Source organism: Micropterus salmoides, unplaced genomic scaffold (assembly GCF_014851395.1).
Source record: "Micropterus salmoides isolate LMB-PRFRI ecotype aquatic unplaced genomic scaffold, ASM1485139v1 Ms_hic_scaffold_17, whole genome shotgun sequence".
In the NCBI taxonomy this organism is placed as follows: Eukaryota; Metazoa; Chordata; class Actinopteri; order Centrarchiformes; family Centrarchidae; genus Micropterus; species Micropterus salmoides.
This window is the reverse complement of record NW_024040817.1, coordinates 12,178,419-12,195,938: the sequence shown is the minus strand read 5'-3', so window position 1 is coordinate 12,195,938 and position 17,520 is coordinate 12,178,419. Positions and strand designations below refer to the sequence as shown.

Genomic DNA, 17,520 nt, shown 5'->3' with positions numbered 1-17,520 from the left:
GAATAGAAACAAGGAATGTATTGAGCAGTTGGTTGAATGATTGACAAATTAGTTTATGTGATACTTTCTACAAAGACTCGAAGTTGATAGGCTACAATATAATGATTGAACCTCTATAAAGGTAAAATATTTTGCTGTTAACCAGTTAAGGGATTCAAGTCTGGCAGGTTTTGCTATTCTGCACTAGTCTTTTATCATGTTTGTCCATATTGTCTTTAGTATTATATTGTACCACTGTCTGCACTGGTTTGCAAACACAAACACAAAATTGGTGTCATACATGGGCAAAAGTTTCACCCATCCTAATTCATGCACCTTAGTTCTAAAACTGATTGAGTGTATCAGGCTGACAATTTAATTTAGAAATAAAGCTTCTTTCACTGATTGCTACAGTCTGAATGGTCTCTTCCAGCCACCACACTCCAGCCACTCTCCCAATTGAAAGACTCTTGATTTAATAAGACTGAGCAGTATGCTGAAAAAATTAGGTCACAGTAGTAGTGGAGGAAGTCCTTGTGGTTACCCACATATCCAACCATTTGCTTTAAGTTAAATGCTTTAGTTCTCTCCAAATCATTTTGAAAATTGAGCAAAATAATGGATTTGAACTGTCCACTATTGTTGAAAAGCACAAAAGAGTTTTGACCTCTTTATAAATGGCAAGGCAAGCTACTGATGTGAGTAAACCATGTGTGAGCTTTAATGCAAGTAACACTGCTTTAACCTCTCTCTCATCTCTCTGTTGATTTTACAATCCGCACTTCTCTATGTGAAAACTAATTACATAGCAAAGAACTATGAACCCAGAGCCTAAAAACGATCAAAGAAGGTTTTGACCCTGCTAGCGTTCCCCCCTTGATGCAGACAGCACCATTATCAAGCTGACTTCTTAATGTCGCATATTAAACCATGAGTGTGACTGGTTATCGTGTAATTTGAGCCATTCTCTCACTGTCACTGAACATTACTCTCTCAGAGGGACTCTTCCTTTCACTGGATTACTGTAATCTGGATTATAATGGAGTAGTGCGTGACAGTTGACTGAATGTGTGATTGGGTCTATGATTGAGTGTTTGTACACATGTGCATGGTCGTGTATGTTCAGGTAACATGCTAAGGGTATCACAATCTGAGAATGAAAAAATGAGACATAGGAAGTGGGTACTAAATTTATTCTAGGCATGTTCACGTCTATATATACACATATCTACCTCCTCCAGATGAGCAGTCCAACTCCCATGGAGAGCAGCATGATCAGGGCGGCCACGGACACGACGACGATGATCACCACAGGACTCTGTTCGCTGGACGCCAGTGCCACTGGAAATAAAACACACACCTTAACTGAACTGGTTGTACGACAATTAGCTGGGCAAAGGACACAGGTGTATTTATGCATTGTACACGTTCATCATCACACCCTAACACAACCATTTAACACACAGGCATGCAGTGCACATATTCAATTACTGTAGATTTAGTGTGAACAAGAACAGGAGATGAGAGCAAATAATAAGGCAAACAATAAGGCGATGACCTTAAGGGCAAAATTTATTTCAAAGGAAGTTGATTAGTGTGAAGGGTATTCTGATATTATCCTATTTGAGAGAACCACAACCTCTCTACATTAGTAATATTCTCACGAGACCATAGTTTTTGACACCGTTAGAAAAGTGTTTATTTACATTATACTTCACTAAATTGACTCAAAGAAACAGAAAAAACATTTCTGTAATGCACAATGCACTTTTTGTTGTTGTGGTAGTAAAACTGATGGTAGTAGTAAATCGGAACTACAGTCACTGACAAAGCAATCTCATCTTAAGATCCATTTAGTAGTTATTCTGAAGCTTCCGGTCACATTACATGATCTTTGTCAGCAGATGAAGTTTGCCAGTTGTTGTAGATTTCAAATTTCCATTTCAAATCAATTTGTAGACATCTCGTCCATGGAGATTCAAAAGTTGAGGTTCAAAGTTATTAACCATTAACCACTGCAATAATCAAAAGAAACAACTGTTTTTGTCAGCTTCTGTGTCAAGAATGAATGTACAGAAGTTCTTACTATGCTGGGACACAGTAGAGCAAGCAGTAGCCATTAGTTATCTTCACAAAACTAAACATTAATCTTCTGTGCCCCAATGTAAACACTTGCCAAAGAATAGGAGAGTTTTTCCCCTCTGTATTGTAGCTGTGCACCTGCCAACTCTTACCGTTTGCTTACAATCAACCTACAAATAGTTTTACTTGCCTTATGCATTTTTCACTTGACAGATAAATGCCGTAATCATGGGATTAGGTTTGCTGATAATGTATCGTTAATATTGTTTAAAATCTTTTTGCATGCCTGCGTTTCATACATGGCCACTAGAGGTTGCTGTGTTGCTGCTTGACAGTGGATCTAGCCTGAAGGAAATGAAGCAAACTGAATATGCATTATCCAAAAAAGTTATTGTTCAACTAAGACCTCTCGCCCTAATTCAAAACAAAGAAGTATGCAACACGATCCGCTTAAAAATAAATGAATAATCTTTGGTGGAGCTGGCCGTTATGGTTATGCAGGGCAGCTCTCAGGTGAGTTAAACTGGATAAATGGTGCGAAGCAGCTCGGCGCTATAAGACTACAAGCACTTCAGTCCTGGAAAAATAAAATGTGCAAAACAAAGTATTCATGCAAAGTACAAGGCATGAAACACACAGACTAACACAGAGTCCCAACCAGACCCTGAGGGACACGATATCAACTTGCACAAAGAAGAACCATTTCACAGCTTACTGGTAAAATCTTGAATCTTCACACATAATCTCAGACAAAGTCACATCCCATTCTCTCTCTCTCTCTCTCTCTCTCCATCTCTCTTACTCTAGCAGCACGCCTCATTGTGTGGGCTGGCCAGGTGCCTACACAACCCCCCCTATCCCAATCTGCCTGGCATTGCTGAGAGGAGGGAGTGAAGAGAAAGGACTGAAAGTGAGGAGAAGAGGGGAGGAGGCGTAAAACGGGTACTCACACTCGCCAAGTGTCTGCAGCTCCAGGGGAGCACTGTACGCTCCGTAGTCGATGGGCGATGGCGAGGAAGAGGACGAGGAAGAAGAGGAGGAAGAAGTAGAGGAGGACGATGATGAAGATGAGGAGGATGTGAGAGGGGGGGAAGACAGTGATGAGGAGGGGGCCGGCGTGGAGAAAGGGCGGATGAGGAAGACATATGTGGTGCCAGGTTTGAGGTTGTTGACACTGATCCGTGTGGCGGCAGTCTTCACAGTAGAATAACTCTGATCTTTTTGTTCCTGTGGAGATGGAAAGTGAAGTGAGAGACAGAGAAAACAAAGACAGAAACAGGAGGAGAAAGAGAAGGAGTTAGACGAGTAGGTGGAATCCATTTGTGAGATTACCTTGTTCATTTCCAAGGCTCAGTTTGTAATGCTGGGGGACGTACAAGTCATTTCTGTAACCAAATCAAGGGCTTTGGTAATTTTTCACTTGTTAAGACGGTGTTTCAAAGAGTCAGTTTGCCAGGCCAAGTTGAGGAGTTAGACTTCTTTAACCTGCTTTCAATAAAGAAGTATCACTCTGCGCTTAGGAAATAGTAAAAATCCAGACAGTAATAAAAGCATGACTCTATTCATTAGAGAGGTCTTTAGAAAATAAACTAAAGACGGCACTCATCTGTTTCTCTCTGTGAGGATGACTCATACCTTGCAAAAGTGGGCACAGTGGGGGCAGTGAGTTGGTGACATACACACACAACATAATTACGCCACTTGTTTTGATAGGTTTGTTTTTGGCTATTCAGATCAATTAGTTTCCCATCTTTGCCTTCGTTCAGTAAATAGTCATTATTGTATCTATTATTGTATCTATGCATGTCATGCCTCTCGTGTCAAAAGGATCACTCCAAGTAAGGATGAGCTTGTATAACAGCTTTGATGATAAATCTGATTTACGTGCAGGAGTAAAATGAGGTAATCACGGTAAAGCAAGTAGAAGTGAGTTTGAGAGTGCACAACGCTCCTTGCATTTGGTAATGAGGATTTGTAACTGCATGCATGATTTTTATTTCTTTTTTGATGTATGTCCAAGAATACCATTGCACAAAAAAGGAATAAAGAAAGCAAAGACAGTGACAAAGAGGGACACAGGGAGAGTGAAATAAAGGGAGATTAACTGAGAATAAAAATGGCAGCTAGAGTATAATGAGTGGTTCCTGTGGAGTGAGCTAATTTAGTATGTGATACAGAGAAGAGAACAGAGATCGGTGCTGACAGAGTCAGAGATGACACTTTGTAATACCAAGTTACAAATACAACAATTAATGATTATTAGTCAAAGCCATTGTTAGTCATTACAGTCGTCAAAAATGTGTTATTTGTTATGATCCAGTTCAAACACTTTTAAATGCCCCATACGTCAATCAATGTTTAACAAGTGATTTTCTAAATATCAGTAAGCACTATTTGGGCCCATACTGGAAAGCTGCATCTTGATAAAAAAAAAGGACGATACACTGCTATCCACTGACTGAGCAATGCCATATTTTATACTTTAATAGGCTCTTTGCTGCAATGTAGTTGTATTACCTTTCATTTCATGGCCTTTCTCACTCTCAGTTATCCTCCATCTATCACTCTCTCCATTCATCTGCTGCCTTCATTCTGCTTTTCTTCTTAGTCTCACAAAGTGCCTCCATTCATTTCTTTCCATCACTGTGCTCTTACATGCATCTTTCCACCAAGTCATCTCCCCCTCATCTGTCCCTAATACCCTCTCTAACCTTTTCTCTCCCTCGGTTATCACACAGGCATCTCATTTTTTCAAAATGCTCTACTGTATACCTCCTGTGCTGTAAGTCTTTCCCCACCCATCTCACCACTAAATCTTCCCTACTTTTTTCTATAGATGTGGGGGCGTAGAACGGGAAGGAGCAGGGCTTTATTAAATATGGTGAAGCATAGAGAAGGGGAGGAGGTGTGAAAATGGGTGACAGTGTGACACAGCCAAATACAAAGACCTGGCGTTGCCAGAAAATGCAGCGAATGAAAATGGAGAAGCGTGAGCATGACAGCTGTGCTTTACGTGCATGACAGATTTACTGTGAAGACTATGAGTGTTGACGGAGCAGTCGCAATCTGACTAACTGCTATGTTAAATGAGCGTGATAAGGCCGATGAAATTACAGTGGTTATCCATAAAAGCAAAAGAAAATGAGGCAGTAATATGGACTCGGGGTTAATACATAATTGGCCCTTGAAAAGCACCAAAAAAATACATGATTTTTGAACAATAGCTAGCAGTTCAAGACAATGATTTCATCTTATAAAAGGGTTGTAAAGATCATAAAACAGTCAGTATATCACTTAGTTGACTTTGTGGTAAGTTTCTATTATCCTTACATTTTGAATCACCAATGTACATACATTGAGTATCCTCAATGTCAAATTAGCAGGGTGCACCAAAGCAAAATGAGAGATCTGATTTTGGTGTCTATTCGTTCACCATTAATACCAACTGGAAGTTGAATAAATTCTATATTTTTGAGTCCAGTACTTAAATTGATATTTGAGTGTTTTAAAAATCTCCTAGTTCTATATTGGCTGTTATTTGTTTTCCTTTTACAGAAACACGTAACATGAGCTCCACCTGTGAAAGCAGCTGTGAAAGAGGTGTGGGGTTGAGAGAAACACGCATTGAGGAGGCAGGTCTATTGAAATTACTGGATAAGATAACATTGGCTAATGACATCAACCATGCAGGTGCATCATTTAGGTTCTAATACCAAAGGGACAACACTTAACACATTCTTATGTTGCTTTCCTCCCTTTAGTTGCTAAATTCTTAAACAATTTATATCAAGAACAAACATAAGGATTTAAAGTTTACTACAGCTTACTAGTTATGACAAACAGTAAGTGGAGAAAAAAAGGGCTACGGTATATATAAGTCTTGATTCGGGATATGGATAACAGAAAGACAGCAGTGAAGAACATTAGCATGGACAGATTATGACATTATAATGTGCCAGGGGGTTTACCTTCTCATAGTATTTGACCTCGTATTCAGTGCGGCTGCTGTTTGGGTATGAGGGCTCCCTCCACACCAAGGTTATGCTCTTCTGCTCGATTTTTTCGGCTCGCAGCTCGCTGATCAGAGATGGTGCTACAAAGAGGGAGAAAGAGGAGACAAGAGAGGGGAAGAAGAGACATGAGTTTGAGGATCCCAGTTTCATTCAATATAAATGTCTTTACTTTCCTTTTTTTCCCAGTTTTACACATTCTTGACTGTGCAGGCAAAGGTCAAGGGAGGAACACAGCGAACTCCCTCACAAGGCAGATTTTGCCAGTGATATATAGTATTTACAGTACATCCTACTGTATTATCAGATGTGAAGTGAGAGAGCTAAAGCAATGTGGATGGTGGGCATAAAAGGACAGATGGGAAAGTCCAACAAGGATGTAAGGAGAGGAGGGGAACCATGGGAGAGAACAGAGGTAGGTAGGAGAGAGGTAATAGATTAATTATTGAATGACGTGTCAGAGCAGACAACTTCATCTCACTCCATGAATGGACAAAAACTAAGTATGTTTCTTTATCTGAGAGTGTGTGTGTGTGTGTGTGTGTGTGTGTGTGTGTGTGTGTGTGTGTGTGTGCGTGCGCAGCATTGAACACTGTCTGGGTCGGTACATCGGGCCTGACAATAGATCAATACAGATATGGATTGACTGACAAGTCTGTATCGACACAAGACTAACGGATGGAGACGCTCTTAATCAGAACACCCCGTTTCATCTCCGAGTCTCTCAATTAAACTGACCTCGGAACTTTTTCTGACTCAATCCAGGAGAGCCGCGGTGAAATTCCTCCTGCCAGATATTTTAGCTCTTATTGATCACAATAGAGAACAACATAGAAGATGAATTATCCGCACAAAGCTTTCCAAATTTAGATGCGGCGTGTAATGGCACTGGCTCGCTAAGCAAACAATTTCATTACTGAGAAAAGACCAGTTCTTTGTTTCTCTGTCAAAAAATGACAGACAGCACAATGTACGATAATCAGCAAGCACCACCCACTCTTCCTTAAGTGCTAATTTTTTCATGTATAATGAAGTAGGTTGAAATGGGTTGTCACTCAAAAATACTAAGAAAAATAAAGGGGTGCAGTTAGCTTAGTCAAAAGCTTTTATGTTTGGGAGGAGCGCTGCCATTAAGGCCATTAGGGTTAGGATTAGCAGGGGACATTTTTTTTTTTTAATGGATGATAATGCTATTTTTCACTTACTTAAACGGCTTTCAATACTCCCATTTCAAAAAGACATGATGTTCAGGATTTCCAATGGCCCGGAAGTCCCTTTTCCTTTTTTCTTGCAGTTTCTTTCTTTCCTGATTCAATTCCTGTTTGCCATCTGTTTTTATTCTTTCCATTCTCATTCCCCCCTCAGTCACCCCATCAGTTGACTGCTCCTCTTTCTTGCACTACCCATCCTCCATATCCTGTTCCTCACTTTCCTGACCTTTAACAACCAATTCATCTCTTTCCTAGACAAAAACAGCCACACTAATGAATATGTTCTGCCCGTCACTCACACATGAACGAAACTATGTGGTAACACAAAGTACTCCACACACACACACAGATATTACAGCCATTTTAGGCAGCAGATCAAAGACACACTCGATCTGTCTGTATCTCCCTCTCACTGTCCATCTCCATCGGTGTATTTTTTGATGTCTCTGAAGACACAGGTATTTATCCATTATTCATGGTGGTTTCTGTAAGTTTTTGTATCATAGAAGCAAGGTAGATGTGTATCTGTATGTGTGCATTTGTTTGTGCGCATGTGTCCCAGACAGAGCTGAATCTAGCAATGCATTTTATGTCCGCTCAATCAAGCTGAATGGAGGAGACAGAAAATCCAGACAGTATGATAGGTGTGTGTGTGTGTGTGTGTGTGTGTGTGTGTGTGTGTGTGTGTGTGTGTGAACTTGTGTACAGAAGGAATGTGTCTTTAATTTAAAAAGGATGACTCACATTATGAAAATAAAATAAGAAAAATACATTTTGTAATCGATTAAATCCCCACAGATAATAATGACATAGGCAGATATATAAGAAATATAAGAAAAAGACAACAGTGTTAAGAACACTTACTCTCAAAATGTGCAGCTAATTGGCATTATGAACCCCACATGATGTGAATGCAACATAAGATATAGACACATACAGTAAGTGATAGGGGGAGGGTTGTAGAAAAGAAAGGCACTGAAAGAGAAGGAAAGAAGCTAATGAACAGTATACAGGAATGTAAATAAACACCCGCAGAGAAATTACTCTACATGATTAATGAATCTGTACAGGCATTTTTTATATAGCTTTGAGGACATAGACTGCGGTCCAGCTCATTAGAAAATAGAGGAGTTACTCCATTAAAAACAGGGGGAAAATAAGAAAAAAATAAGTATAAAATACTGAGGTGAGAAGAACAAACATGAGAAAAAGAAAAGAAAAAGGAGCTAGGTAGTAAAATGAAGGTTAACAGTGAAACGAGTTCTACCAGACACGGCTCTTTCTCTAGGCCGCTGCCACACAACACTAAGAAAAAATAAGTCTAACACACTAAACCAAGAGCACAGTGTCGACCAGCTCTCTACATCTACAACTGCAGGATATTCTTTTCTTCCTTGTGTGCTGAATTATGCATAGGACTGGTTCCTGCCCTCAAACCCCAGATCACAAAGCTCAATCTGACACATAAAAACAGGTGTGCACAATTTTGATACACACAGACAATCAATGGAAGAGTAATACTATGGTTTAGGTGCCGTTTCCACCTCTGCAACTGAAAAGAAGTGGGCTCTAACTTCTCTGGCAGTCAAACAAGCGATGTCTGAAATGTTAGTAAAATATCTAAACCCTTTGAGACATTCATTATAAACTACATTACATATCAGTGTATTTGGTACAGGATGCAACACGTACACTAATACATATGATCAAACATATGCAAGTGGAAAGCCTGAAAATCTCTTTGCTTTGTAGCTTCTAAAACATAATTTATGGTGAAATATTAAAAATACACACCAGAATTTAAATCTGATGTGTGCTGCTGCTACTTCCATTTTGTTATCTACAGTATCGTATCATATAGAAAGTGACTTCTAGGAACAAGAAGTCACAAAGAATGATGATAAAGTTTTGATCTTTTAGGGACAATTTACGAGTTTCCAAGACACACACACACACATTCAGCTGTTCATACAAACAGGCATATGCGTAGACCACTACTTCTGCACACAGCACACACACAAGAGTATGGCAGGAAATGCCGGGTAGTGTGGGTTTGGCACTGTATTTGAGAGGAAGAAATTGATGCCGACTGCAGTCTGAAATGACTTTTGCACTCACATGTTCAGAAACACACATAAAACACAATGACTTTTGAAAGTAATATAGAAGAGGTGACGTACACAGTACACAGCAGACGTTTTCAAAGCCTCATCATGCTGCAGAAATCACATAGCAGATACACAGATAGGCACTCAAAGATATACAGCTTTTGATAAGATCCAGTATGAAAGCATTGCCTTGCACCTACAAAGTCTATAGACATCAAAGGGATACCATGATGACATCGGAAAGGTGAGAGATGAGAAAGAACAATAGATGGAGTTTGGCACAAAATGGCAAACAGGCATGGATACAAGCTTTGGATAGGTATCATACATGTTTTATAGATTCTGATTCTGACTCCATTTTTGTTGAATCCCAACATTTTCTACACCTTTGAGACATTTGTCACAAACTCATGGCCATGAAGTTCTGCACAACAAAGTGAACATCCTTTTCATATTTGAATAAGTAAAGAAATAAAAATGATATTTATAAATCAAATGATGTAGGCTGCTTTAAACTAAACGGTAACTTGTCAGAGTATTTTAAGATTTTTTGGCTGAAAGATGCGGTGAATAGTTAATTATTTGCAAAACACTGCAGTAAAATGCTTCATTATGTAAGATGGGCTTCTTCCCTTGTATTGAGCTATTCTCCTGTGGTGATAATATTTTGCCCTTTATAGTTCTAACCACAGTCAGCCATATTGTAAACACTGTACATGTGCTTTGGTAATAGCCACAGAAGCACTGGTGGTACCTAATTTGCTTTCATAAATCAAAAACATGAATTGAAAAGCATGTTTCTTAAAGCTAGTGGAGGCAATTTAATTCAGAAACATTTTTTGTTATATTTGTTGAAATTCTCTTGACGAGCAATCAATAAATAAAAGGCTAATAAATAAATAAAAGGACATGAAAATGCAAAAAAGCTGGCATCTGTTGCAGGACTGTAATAAGCACAACATTCAGTCTGAATGAAACGATTAGCTTGCCTACCTGCCTGTCTACCTGCACACACTCTGGTTATACCAGAATAGGTTTAAAAGGTTTCATTTTCAATTAAATACACCATATTTTTGTTATACTGCTTATTGCTGCAGTACCTCATTTCACCCTGTGTGTTGACCGCTTTGTTTTAGCTACAGAGTATAGCATCCCACTTCTATTTGATCTTTGTTACTACTAGCCAATCAGATAGCAACAGGACCCGCCCTAGCAGATTAGGGCGGGTCCTGAAAAGCCAGTGTTGTCATGTTCGCAACCTAGACTGGAGCAAGAGTTTCAGAGTAGTAAGTTATTCATTTGCAACAAATGTATTGTTCATATCTTTTTACATACAGTCTATGGTTTACATGTAAAGTTTTAACTGTGCACCGTTTCTACATCACAGTAACAACTTTATGTCCATTGACTGCCTGAAAGGTAGGGAGGCAGCGGGCGGACGTCTTGTCAATGTGTGGGCTGCAGCTCAGTGCGTTTCTCCCCGAGTGTTTTTGATGGCATGCCACACTAGCTGCCAGGCGAGCATTATGATGCTCGTTACAAAGTGACGCAGATAGGTTATGGAAGTAAAGGCTTGACTATAATCAAGCTGTCTTCAGGCAGTTCAGGAGCAGTGTATTCTGTGGGAGATGGTCATTCCCCTTGGCTTTTTGCAAACGTATTACATGCACAAAAAAGATATATAACACAATAAAAGGAAAGGGGAAAAAGCCAAAAAGCATAATATGACCTCTTGAAGTTTAAATTCAGACCCAATTCTTGATACACAATCCCACAGACACTGGAGGTTGTGTGGCAGCCCTGTTTCTCAGGTCTCTATGGCAGGTAGATCTATGGAAAGACTTTGGCACAAAATGGCAGCTGCTGCTGTAGGCTTTTGCATCCATGTGTGCAGAGGCAGTGGAGGTGCAACTGGCATCTCTGTGTCGTTATCAAAGGAGACAGGCAGAGGAGCTGCTCTCCCCAGGGGTGACTGCACAAGCACAGCTGAACATCTCGTAGTCATTCTTACTTTTCTATTTTGTCTTCCTCGCTTCTACTGGTCTTCTCTCTGGAAATTCACTCTCGTCATCTCTACATCTCCTTATTTCTCCTTTTCCCCAACGCAGCTCCAATCTCCAGTTCTGTTCTCGGGGGAATCCGCTGTTCCCCCCAGACCTGTTTGTGCCTCTGCTGAGATAACATCCATCTTGTCAGGAGGGGATTTCATTGTTCTGTTCTGCTTCTCACCATCTCCACCGCATGTGCAACTTTCCACGCTCCTGTGTGCCTGCGCATATTAAGGAGTGAGGGACTGTATGTGTGTTTGGAATGAAGAGAAGAAGATGGCAGAGAGTACTATAAGTCGCAGGCAGGAATGATTGAGAGAGATGTATCTGACAGGCATCTTCATGTTCAAAGGGTTAATGGGAAGCAATAGCGTTTTTCCCTCTGGACACAGCGCCACTGGCTTCTACCTGGGGTTAAAAGTATAGTGCAACGATTTATGTGACTGACAGCAGAGGAGTGGGAACATTACGTTTCTTCTGGTTCAGCTGTCCCTGGGGCTTTCTTATACACCTACTGCCACAAGCATTTCTGCCACTGGTTCCAAAATCCCAATGGAGTGTGCATTTGCACATGCAATTCTAATTCTAACAAAATCATTAAAGTTTCAAGCAGCCAAAGAGCGGTGTGGTTAACTTTTTCAAGTCTTTTCGGTCATTTTAACTTTACAGTAACGGGTGTCTACAAGCTTATCGCTGCAAAAAGCATATCAGAAAATATGTAATGTACCATTGCATTTAGTTCCTCGCCAGATTTCACTGAGACTTTAAGTTTTCAAATGTTCTTATGAAAAGACACTTGACTATCTGAAGGCAGAATCTACTGCTGCACACTTTCAACTATCTTTCGCTTGGAGAAATAGTATCCTCCCAGACGGTAACCTTAAAGCATTGCATTCCTGATGAAATTAGAAGCACACCGAAGAGGTTTTCAGCAGCTCTTTGATGTAAGAAAAAAGGTGGAGCATTGAAGAATTGCATCTTTCTGTCTTAATATCTAAGCAATCCAAATACATGTACAGTGCAATACATACAATGTAAAACCATGATACAAAATAATGGTGTGAGCAATAAAGCAAAGACAATGTAACAGCTGAAAAGTGTCCTTATAAGGCACTAAAGCACAGCATTTAAAATATTTGTCAACAAAAACACAGTTAACATTTTGTCTTTAAATTGAATCAGAAATCTGAAAGACTTCGAAGGTGGCTAACTAAAATAAGCTGGCATCTTTAAGTATCTTTAAACATCACACCTTTGAGTGAATAATGAATGAAGACATGGTGAAACAGAAACAAACATTTAGACAATTCCAATCTGTTCTGTTCAAAACCACAACATCTTTATTTCACGGTGCACCAGGTGATTATACGTGCGTGCATGTGATTGCAGCCTAATCTAATGATGTTGTATATAAGAGAAGCTACCCCACCCAGGTCTCACTATCTTGCAGCGGGTCTTGCTGTTTTAATCTGCTGCTTTCAGCCTGCCCCAGCAGTGGCGCGCTATCTGGCAAGCTGTCTCTGCTCACCACTCGCAGTCTAATCTGCCCTATCAGCATCCAACCACCTGGACACATCATCCCAATACACATGCATACACACAATTATTCTGCTCTGCATCAAACAACCAAAGTAGGATCATACTGTAATAAGGAGCAGCAGTAGGAAGGAAGGGGGAAGGGAAATATGATATGATCCAGGATCCAGCTTCAGAGGTGAGGTAAGCAGATGCAGTCAGAGTCAGGTATTATCTGTATTATTACCATTCGTATCAGTAAAGGAAGAAAAGGAGAGGGGAGGTGTTTAAAGGGAATGAGTTCAACAGACACACATTTGGATATTTTTGTCTGAGAGTGGGAGGAATTGTGCAGGGAAGACACCTGGATGGGGCACATTTTCATCTAAACTACAAGATTATAGGTTGCAGGGACTTGATCCGCCTAGTTGTGTGCAAGTGTGTGAATGTGTGCATTTGTGTGAGAGATACTGGTGTCTCGTTGTGTAACAGAGAGGAGACTCTCAGTGATGGAATGATTTAATGTGTCAATCAGTAGGTGGGTGGGCGAGTGAAAGAACAGAACAGAGAGCAAGCCAACAAGCAAGAAGTGGCAAAATGTCTCTCGCTGTAGGATATATTCCAAAGGGCCTGATCGACATAATCCAGCCGTGCAAACAAAACACCAAAAACCCACCAGGCACTGAACATAAGCTTACAATGAAATGTATGAAATACATGAAAGTAACAATTGATAATAAACTGGTATTAGTGGTCTTTGTCTAGTGAGTTTAGAGGATGATATCAAGAAAAAGAGAACCTGCTTTATGTCAAAAACCACCTATTACCTGTTGGCCTGACCTTTATAGAGCCAACAAGTCTGTCAAATCTGGCATCCCACACTCCCACCAGGGCAGAGCGACTGGGGCTGACTTGCTTAAACTGCTCTTGACAGCTGCACACCAACGGATTCTGAACACAAGTGTGCTTTAGCCTAAAGGCAGTAGCATGGTCTGATCATGACACGTCCGTCAAGCCAGACAGCCTTTTCCCAGAGTTTCAAACAAATAAAAACACAGGCCCCACACACACACACACTCAGAAAAAAAAACACACACATGCTGTAGAGTGGCTGACCTAAACCTGCTGCAGGAGATTGGCTCCGCATGTGAAGAAAAGCTCTATGTGCCCTGACAGACTTGGAAGGGGAGTGAATGCATGCACACATATGCTCACATCTCTGCATTCTCTTTCTTTCACTACTGACATAGTGCAAGTGCAAAGTCAAGTCAAGTGCGAGCCAAACATGTTGAGAGAGGAGGGTGTCATATATTGGATGCTATGTTTGGAGAATGCAGCACTGCTTAAAGTATTCACGTCTTTCAATTAAATCAGATAGCAATGCTGCAATATAAAATTGCTCCATTTAAAGTCCTTAAAGGAAAATGCCCCCTACGCGAAAGTACTGTAATCAAAAGTATAAAAAGTAAAACTCATAATTCAGAAAAATAACCCTCTAAGTGTTATACTATATATTGTTAGATCATTATTACTGATAGATTAATTTAAAGTAGTATTTTACTGCTGGCAAATTTTGACAATTTTATATACTGTTAGGTAGTTTAATCTTTAACAGTGCACCATATCTTTTGAGCTGATCATATATTTTGTATATCAAACCGTAGTTCATAAATTAAGCTGTCAAATAAATATAGGGAGTGATTAGCAACAGTACACCACTAGGAGAATATGAGAAGGACAGGAGATAAAGAATAGATTAAACAAACCTACAGTAAATGCTAAGACAAAAACACAGTTTCTTTTTTATGCATACCAAGATGGGTATAAGATGGTCTTCGAAGAAAACCAAGATATTTCATAAAAAAGTATAGTGTATATACTTCTAAAGACAATTGGAGGCACAAAATTATGTAAAAGAGGCCCAGTGAATGACAAAGAAGCGTGTATGTGTGTAATGTTGGACTGATGAGCTGAACTGTCTGTCACCAACCTACTGTTGTATCAGGAAGGAGCACGCTGTCATTCACAAAGACAGCTGCACAACTTTCTCTCTATCTTTGGCACAGCAGGATGCCGCCAACCTCCCTTCCCCTCCAGCAACAAACCCCACCAAAAAAAACAAAAAACAAAGATGGCACGAACACACAACCGCAGCCAAGCTCTCTCAACATAGGCACGATAAAGACACACAAGGTATTAGAAGGAGAAAATGAGAGATGAGAATGATTCTGAAGTTTCAATATTTCTTTGTAGTCTCTTCTTGACGATAAGAGAAAGAGCTCTCACCCGTTTCCCTCCCCTCCTGAAAGGGATTTGGAGAAAGATGCACATAAAAAAAATACCTCAAGCCCTGTATAATACTCTGATTATGAAGATAAAATTGAGTGTGTACGTGTGTGTCATCAACTACCTCTAAGCTTTATTTTTGTTCCTAAATGAACTCCACAATTCCCAGAACAACAAGAAACAACTGGTAAAATCCACATACAGAGCACACATACTAAAGACCCTGAGAGTGCCTCTTCATAGACTCCAATTATAAGCCAAGAGGTAGGCAATTAAAATTCCCATCACAGGGTGAAAAGGCGTCTTAAGTGTCTGGGCTATAGTCCTGAAAAGTAGCTTGATGACTCTATTCATTTGGTGCCTGCTGAAGCCTCACCTTCCCATCACTTCTAATTAAGGAGGCAAAAAGGATCCAAACGCCTCCATGCAGAGGGCTGGAGGCGGGGATCAGGGGAAGAAGGTGGAGAGGTGTAAAAAAATAAATAATAATAATTTAAAAAGGCTATTGGAAACTAAATGACAAAGAAGCAGAGGAGCACTTATTCAGTGGAGGAAAAAAATAAAACACAAAACAGGACTTGACAGTTTTTCTCTGTCACGATGCTGGAAAGGTCTGATCCCAAATCACTTCATGCTCAAACTTATAAATATTCAAACAGTCAAACTGAAACGTGTACTCAGAAGCCAGAAGCCAGAGTTCTTAGAAAATCATGAGAGGCGTTAAATCAAGAGAGTCAGGGACAACGCTAACTCCATCGTTCTGTTTAGCCTCCCCTCTTATCTTCTTTCCTTCCATCATTCAAACATCCAATATTCGCTTTTCCTCAATTCTTTGACCCTACAGGAAATAGCATACCAGGCAGTAGTGCAAAGTAAATAAGTCCATTTATCCAACCAGTGTACAATAGGCGAGTTAAATTTTGAGTTGTTCTTTGTGTTTACTCCACTACATTTATTTAACCGTTATAGTTACCAGTTACTTTACATTACAAACAGTGCAATGAGCATTTTGCTAGAGACCAGTGTTTGGTCCAGGCCATAGTTGTTAGCAGTTCCACCTAAGAGATCCCCACTCTAACGTTCACAGGGGATTTAATTAAAGTAATTTTCCTAGGGCCAAAGAAGTAAACATCTTAAATATTTCACACAAAAACATTAATGAATATTCCAAATATATTAACACAGATATGTGTTGCAGAAACTTGTTTTTCTCCCTTCCTACCCCATTAATATAATAATACTTTTGTTACTTTAAGTCCATTTGTCTGATAATACTGTTCTTTTACTCAGCTATTTATGTAGTTGCAGTGGAGTATTTTCTCTTGCACTTTTTAGGTAAATGATCTGAGAACTTCTTCCACCATTGATACCAGGATTCTACCACAGTTCTTTTGATTTCTGCTTTCCTCAACTTTATAATTTTATTCTTCTGTATTCTTACACTCTATATCCTGTGCTGCTTGTCTCACCTTTCCTCGCTTGCTTCTAGTCGCTTTTGACTCTTTATGTACCTCTTATATTTCTTCCTTTTCATCTGTAGACCTTACTGTCCTTCTCTCAGCTCCTAACTTTTATCCACACATGAGAACTTGTAAATGTACTCCTTAAGCAGTTTTCGAAGATACTTAATATTTAAAGCATCAGATAGCTCCAGATAGTTCAAACAAAAAAAAGTTTCTCCTGTCAGTGGCTTTTGCTCTTTACCCTCTGCCTCCTTTCCTTTCCCCAGCACCCAGAAAGCATTCTGCTCACAATGCAACACCGCTCACCTCTCCCCTTCCCTCCACTTCTATATTCATCCCTCTCTCCTCTCCTCCCTTTATGCGTTCATCTCTCAGGCCCATGTAACTCCGCAGGGACCAGCCATCTAAAGCCCGGCCAGTAATCCTCTCAGGATATTGAAATGCCAATCCTTCCTCCTCCCTGACCCGCACCTCCACCCCATCTCTACAGCCTTCCTGCATCTCTCTTTTCTTCCCTGCCTCAGCTAAAGCGCTTTGGGTGTACCACTGGGGGCCAAGACATTCAACCCAAGTGTGTTTTGATCGCACACAAAACACACACACACACACACACACTGAACAATTCAGGGGCAGGATGTCGTTATCCCATCATGCACAAATCAACCATGAAGCAATGCACAGAGCATATGGCATGCAAGCATGGTAAAGCACACACATGAAAAGATGTATATGGCCTGGTGCATGCAAAGCAGCTCACACACACACACAAACACGCACAGTATGCATTCCTAATCCACAGCTGGATAAAGGGCCTCATG

General features: G+C 40.1%; 1 protein-coding gene across 1 annotated transcript in view; it reads right to left on the bottom strand.

Moving 5' to 3' along the window:
- The window catches only part of LOC119907806 (ephrin type-A receptor 7), a 155,526-nt gene that overhangs the window by 24,154 nt on the left and 113,852 nt on the right, over nucleotides 1-17,520 (bottom strand). Inside the window, exons 6-8 of the mRNA XM_038725489.1 lie at nucleotides 6,030-6,154; nucleotides 3,012-3,288; nucleotides 1,212-1,320 (exon numbers count right to left, since the gene is read on the bottom strand). Coding sequence (XP_038581417.1) covers nucleotides 1,212-1,320; nucleotides 3,012-3,288; nucleotides 6,030-6,154 — 511 coding nt within the window. The remainder of the gene's footprint in view (nucleotides 1-1,211; nucleotides 1,321-3,011; nucleotides 3,289-6,029; nucleotides 6,155-17,520) is intronic.